Here is a 6,534-nt window from a genome sequence, read left to right as displayed (position 1 = left end):
CTATGGCGTAGACTGTATCACAGACCTTAGTATTTTGCAGGTCAATCCGACCTGTAAAACTTGTTAATGTGTGGATTTAGACCCTGCAAAGCCCGCAACACAGTCAGTGTCGCGCCGGAGCCAATTTGACATAGTCTATTGTCACCTCTAATTCAATATATATATCAGTGCACATACAACGTGCTCAATTCGTACGAAGCTCACCAACAATATAGGCACTAAAAAAGGGGAAAAAAAAAATCTTTTGAAGGAAGAGTTATATTTTGGGCTGAATTTCATTGAATGTTGACACATCAAGATTGACGATGATTTAATTTGGTATCCTATACTTCTATTATTAATGTCAATAGCAGAGCATATCCCTCCTATTCTGATAAAATTAATATGTTAAATTTTGGCGTCGACAGGATGGGCACAAAGTAAAGGCGGAGCCACATATGACAGCTAATAAATTTTCCCACCTTTCCCCCACATGCCTTTATTTTATTACCTCCGCCGCATTTACCGCAACCACTTTTACCATCCTTTCCACTCCCAATAATACCCTTACCATTTCATCAAAATCACAAACAAACCGATAAAATTTTACGCAAATAAACAAAATAACTAAGGGTATATGGTTATTTTACCTTTACAGGAATTGGCCTTTTTCTCCTTTATAAAATCAGCTCCGCCCTGTCACTCAATTCTTCTTCACACACAGCGGGTTTCTGAGATCTCAAACACAATGCCTGAACTACACGTGCGTCGCTTATTCTTCCTGTCAGTCGTCTTCCTCTTTGTCTTTTTCTCATGCTCCGCCGCTGCAGGGAAGCAAAATACTCACCGCGATCTGGTCCATTCATCATGTGCACACGCCAACTACCCAACCCTTTGCGTTCGCACACTCTCCGCTTACAAGGGGCCCGCCAAGACCCCTCGCGACTTAGCCCAAGCGTCGGTGAAAGTGACCCTTTCCCGCGCGAGCAGAGTGTCGGCGTACCTCACACAAGTCTCTTCTACTGTCAGCAAAGGCAACAGCACAAACAAAAGAGAACGCGCTGCACTGGACGATTGCGTGGAGCAGATTTCTGACTCGGTGGACGAGTTGAGCAAGACGCTGCGTGAACTGAAGCATTTGAGAGGGGAGACGTTCACTTGGCAAATGAGTAATGCGGAGACATGGATAAGCGCGGCTTTGACGAACGAGGACACGTGTCTTGATGGATTTGATGATGTTGATGGACAGGTTAAGAGTGATGTGAAGAGAAAGATCACCAACGTGGCTAAGGTTACTAGCAATGCTCTTTATATGATCAACCGTCTGGATGAGAGCCGTCAGAGGCCCCGGCTGAGAGGTTGAAGAAGATGGATTGTATCGGCGTAAGTACCTACTATATAATTAGTACTTTCGAGTGTTCTAGTAGAAGCTTTTTTTATAAGTATGATGCCGTAGCCTATTTCCTTTGTGTTTTAATCTTTTGATTTTCTTTTTAAACATCGTTAGTTTTATTGTAAAATAGCGTGGTACGAATGAATTTGAGTTAAATCAAAACCACACTCAGCTCAATTTGAAGGAAGCCGAATTCAAATTTGAATTCACTTTGAAATTGTTCGACTTCGGTTTAACTTAAAGAAATTTGAGTGTAAGTTAAAATCAAATTTAATTATAATATCAAATCGAGATAATTTTTTAATTTAGTTTGATATTATAAATTAAAATAATTAATTAAAATAATATCAAATTAATTTATATTTGTTAGTTTGATAAATTAAATATTTCTTAAATTCAAATTTTAAAATATTTATTGCGGCAAATTTCCGTTAAAAGAAAAGAGGATACTTTGATTTCTAGGCCCCTCTAACAGTCGAATTAATTGACAACATAAAAAACATTAGGCACTAAGTTGTGATGTGAATGATTAACATTTTCACGCCAGGCTCGGTCCAATTTTTTTTATGCAGAGATCATAATTTTTACCCAAAATTTTAAAAAATTAAAGTAAGAAAGCGACATTTTCATTTTTATTTCTTAAAATTTGAGAAGATAAAATGTCACACTTGTGTGCCCCTGTTTTGTCACATATCAAGTTAGCAAAAATCTAGCAGAGCCCGAAGGGATGGGAGATTGATTTGACAAGCCTACGCATTAAAGTTAAATAAAAAAATTAACTCAAATTTAAAAAATTAATTCAATTCGATTTTACTCAATTAAATTATTTAATTAAATTTGAATTAAATTTAAATTAAAATGTTATATTCATTTTGAAACTAAATCAAATTTGAATTAAAAAAAATTTAACTCGATTTAATTCAAACTTAACTAGTGACTCAATTCAAATTATATCGTGCAATTTACCCATCTTCTTGGAAAGTTTTGGAGCAACCCATCTATCAGTTGACAAAGATTTGATCTCTCCAGCAATTTTCTGGGAAAGGAGAAAAGGGCAAAACCATTGCTTCGAACAAATTCTAGATCCGGCAGCCTCTAAATCATACTTATACCACTGGAACTCTCAAGCAAATTATTGTAGAAGATATCTGGATTATGAACCAGTGACAAAACCAGACCCATCCCTGTGACAACCACTTTGCTTTTGCTTTGTATGAGGCTTCTTCTTCATTGGGACCTCCTCTGTAGGTTGCACCATTACAGAGATGGTTTCCCCTAAATTGTGCATAAATTTATAACATATGATGTGCTCATATGATCAGTAAGTAATAAATAATTTGGATGGCAAAATTGTTATGCACCTCTGCAAAGTTGATATGTTCAAAAAACAAGGATAAGCAAGTTATATGCCATTTCTATACGTGTAGTTCAACCAACTACCAATAGATATCGTTGGACGAAGAGTGATAAAGACCACTTTATTATGGTTTTTGACGTCAACAAGGGGAGAAAGAAGAAAGCCGACTAGCGTACAGCACTGAGAAATAGGAGGGAGAAAAAGAAAAAAACCCTAAAAGAAATTATATAATATCTCTAAGTTTAATTTATAAGAGGGAAATTATTATTTTTTCTAAACCTAGAAAAAAAAAAGATAATATTTTATTATTTTTAATATAAATAATAAAAGATGATTAGGTGTTTGGGTTTTCGTTACTTAACAAATATTGATTTGGGAATGCAAAAAGATGATTTTGCCTATGAAACTTAACTAGTTCTGTTGGTTTTAACCGTCCACAGATAAGTGTTTGGGTTTTCAATGCTTAACAGATATTGATTTGGGAATGCAAGAAACTTTGGGTGGGAATAAACCCTTCGGCCTATTTCATTTTCGCATATCTTTATTCAGGAGAAGCTTGAGCTCATTGATTTTTCTGATAAAACATTTATATTCTATGCCCTTTTCCCCCCTTCCATTAATAAAGGGAAATACATCTAAAACTTAATAGCCAGATGATTTTGATACCATTCTGTCCCTTAAACACAAGATAGTTTTTTCTTGAATGTATGTGTGATTGAACATGCACATGCAGCATTCTCTTGAATTCCTTTCTAAAAAAACTAATGTTAAATGCCAAAAATTAGGGCTTGCTGGTTGCTGAATCTATGCTACCTAAAATTCATAAGAAACATCAATATAATAGCCAGACAATGTACATAATCAAATAGACAATAAAACTTATGTAAATTATTTGTTATGGAGTGACATAATGTTCTCATTTAAAAATCTGCCCGTCGGTTGGATTGTCCAAAGTGATCGATACAGGTAACAGAGGCATTGAAACGAATTACAAAAAAAAAAATAGAACATATGATTTTTTACATCGTGAATGAATTAGATAATTATGCTAGAGAAAAATTAATATTGATTCTAATACATGTCCATCTAGATTACCACTTGGCACCAAAAGAGATGTACAATAAAACAGACACAATAAACCAGGAATCCAATACAATAAATCACACACTCACCTTAATCAACAGATTGTGATGTTTGACATTGTTGTTCCTCCATTAAGCTTTGAACTCTCTGTACCATTCACTAGACATGAATATGAATAGAGTGCAATAAATGAAGAGAAACAAGATAAAAGTGCTTCCTGGCTTTACCTTTACAGAACTTTCGACCTCCTCAAGTTTTTGAAGTAGTACTAAATCTCCTGAATATAGACTTACATCCTGCCTTGCAGATTTTGATGGCGACATCTGCAATTGCAAGAGTAAACAATTATATCCCTAGCAAGTGAGTGGACGAAAACAAATAAAGAAACTTGAAGAAAGAAAAAATTCTCTATTGCACAGCATATTAAGAAGGCTAAATATAGAGAATTACACATAATGATCCTAGTGGACTGGCTTGATTTACCCTTATGCTAATTGTTCAGAAAATTTTGAAGTGAACTAAACTTACAGTATACAAACTCAAGATAACTCCACTAATATTTGATCAACAAAATGATGTCAAGCACATGAAAAAGAAACAAGAATTGATATTTTGGCATACCCCAAACAATGAATAACTTGTTTTTGGTGTGTCTTCAATCACAGAAGCTTGCCTAGAGAAAACCTCACTCCTCATATTTGAAAGCCGAGTCAAAACAGCCTGAAATGGGCATGAAGGAATATATGAATTATTAAGTTTGCTTTTTTCATTTTTCAAAATTACCAACAATAAATGTGATCATAACAGAGTACCTTTCTGAAAGCACTTGGATTTGTTATGCCTTGGATTTGAACATCATCACTTGGAGGCCTTCTTACACCAACATTTTCTATTCTAAGAGAGTATACACCAAACAAAGACTGCAAATAGCCTGAGGGCGATACAAGTAATTTAAAATTTACCGGAATGGACTGATATAAAAAAGAGATTCTCTCAACAAATGATATGATGAAGATATTCTAAATCAAAAAAGAAATCTTTACTCAACGACACTTTAAACAAGAGCAAAAACAAGTTGGAGAGAACATCCCTAAGTGACCCAAATGTGCCCAATCTTAGCTCTTCCCGGCATCAGAGAAAGGTAAGAATATTTTTCAATATTTTACCAATCTCTGCTACAAGGTTGTGGTTTAGGACAAATTAAACAATAGTTCATAAAGGTCAAATTGGGTTAGAGTACTCAATCTCTAAGTATACAGTTTTACTGAACTCAATAATAGCATATTACTACTCCAATAACTTTTGCAAACAATACATTAGAAGCTTTGATCTATCCTTCATGTTGATGGTAAAATAAAACCCTGGTCTAACCCATTATAAAGAGCCATTTAATTGCATAAACCCAAAAAGTGGATAGAAACAAACGCACCACAAATATGATAGATGAAAAAATCTGCAAAGCTTTTACCTTGTTCAATCACAATATCCCTGACTGAAGGCAATAAAACATGCTTCTCTTTCTTCAATACCCCAAAACATGGAAATGGAACCGGCCTTGTACTCTGAGATAAAGAAGTAAAGTATTATCCAACAGAAGCTATATACACATAACTTGGCACGAAATCAGAATTGAACAATATATTCACACCTTCTAACTATCTTAACAAATTGCAACCCAACTTGTTACATTAGAAGAAACATAGAATTGGCCTCAAATTATATATGACTGGATAACCACACCTAACTTTAAGTGCACCCAAACTATAGGCAAAAACAGCAGATAAAAAGATTAAAAAAATGAAAGAAGCATAGTGAATTTACTTTATATACAATGGCATTTGGAGTGAGATAGAGCTTTCTGGAGCGGATATCTTTCCTCAGTATATATCTCCTCACAGGCAGATACAAAAGCATGAACAACCCAATGCCCCAAGCCAATATCAAAAGCAATGAATATAATACCCATTGGGCGGTTTGATATTTCACAAAATTGTCTTCTTTCTCATGAAATGACGCCGTATATAAGACAGTGTCAGTATTATCATCCTCAGCCTTTTCTATCTCTTTACCAGATAACAAACCCCTCTCCAAACTCTCAATTTCCACAACTTCATCTCCAGATCCCATCTGGGTAATAACAGAATCCACACTTTAAGTTAACCCAAATTAAATTTCACCAACAAAAGCCGAAAATCGAATCCACAGTTTGTTCAATCATCGTTAAGAGGAAAACCCAGAAAAACTAACTCAAATGGGCACAAGGAATTGACAACGGAAGCTTACCGGCTCATCAATTGATGGTCTTCGAGTTTCGATGCTCAAGCCGAACGGAACTTTGAGGGTGTCAAAAAATGGAGCGACCAAGAAAGGAAAGTGTGTTCCCTGCAATCTTGACCGTTGGTATTAATGGACAGACGTAGACAATGTTAATTTTGGAGCGTTAGATGGTGATTAGGAAGCGTAAAGAACTTTCGTTGGAATTGAATATACATGGCCAGTACCGCCGTGATTTGCACTGCTCCTTACAGCCAAAGAAACCCAAGTTTTACTCTACCATTAACATCCACCCGTAAAATTTTAAAAACTCAAATATCTATCCATTATCCAATTTTTATTAAATTTCTTATGATAGTTATAAGGATAAAATCATAATTTTATTATTAATATTAAAATAAATAAAATTACATATCATTTTTTCCCTTTAGTTTAAAAGACTAATAAT

General features: G+C 34.8%; 2 protein-coding genes across 3 annotated transcripts; one reads left to right on the top strand and one right to left on the bottom strand.

The window, feature by feature from the left end:
* The first annotated feature begins 601 nt into the window (after positions 1-601).
* Positions 602-1,589, top strand: LOC123200124 (pectinesterase inhibitor 3-like). The gene has a single exon (XM_044615258.1). The coding sequence runs from the start codon at positions 617-619 to the stop codon at positions 1,340-1,342; it is 726 nt and encodes a 241-aa protein (XP_044471193.1). The 5' UTR covers positions 602-616; the 3' UTR covers positions 1,343-1,589.
* Positions 1,590-3,587: 1,998 nt separating this feature from the next.
* On the bottom strand, positions 3,588-6,264 carry LOC123200164. 2 transcript variants are annotated; one of them, XM_044615310.1, is made up of 7 exons: positions 6,096-6,264; positions 5,634-5,939; positions 5,281-5,374; positions 4,625-4,743; positions 4,434-4,532; positions 4,040-4,135; positions 3,588-3,959 (listed from the first exon to the last, which is right to left on the bottom strand). In XM_044615310.1, exons 2-7 carry the CDS (start codon positions 5,937-5,939, stop codon positions 3,903-3,905), a joined length of 771 nt encoding a protein of 256 aa, XP_044471245.1. In that variant the 5' UTR covers positions 6,096-6,264; the 3' UTR covers positions 3,588-3,902. The 2 variants fall into 2 exon arrangements, with proteins under 2 accessions (XP_044471245.1, XP_044471246.1); XM_044615311.1 differs by lacking the exon at positions 6,096-6,264 and having other exon boundaries at positions 5,634-6,088.
* Between the last annotated feature and the right edge of the window lie 270 nt (positions 6,265-6,534).

The sequence above is a fragment of the Mangifera indica genome, chromosome 17, assembly GCF_011075055.1.
Source record: "Mangifera indica cultivar Alphonso chromosome 17, CATAS_Mindica_2.1, whole genome shotgun sequence".
Classification (NCBI taxonomy): Eukaryota; Viridiplantae; Streptophyta; class Magnoliopsida; order Sapindales; family Anacardiaceae; genus Mangifera; species Mangifera indica.
The sequence above is the reverse complement of the archived record's forward strand: the minus strand, read 5'-3'. Positions and strand labels throughout refer to the sequence as shown.

Bases quoted from the DNA above. Each gene is read 5' to 3' on its own strand.
- LOC123200124 (XM_044615258.1), top strand. From the start codon at position 617: ATGGTTATTTTACCTTTACAGGAATTGGCCTTTTTCTCCTTTATAAAA.
- LOC123200164 (XM_044615310.1), bottom strand. From the start codon at position 5,939: ATGGGATCTGGAGATGAAGTTGTGGAAATTGAGAGTTTGGAGAGGGGT. The intron at 5,375-5,633 runs GTAAATTCACTA...TCTTTATCTCAG, and splicing joins CAAATGCCATTGTATATAAA to AGTACAAGGCCGGTTCCATT. The intron at 4,136-4,433 runs GTATGCCAAAAT...TTGCAATTGCAG, and splicing joins CAAGTTATTCATTGTTTGGG to ATGTCGCCATCAAAATCTGC.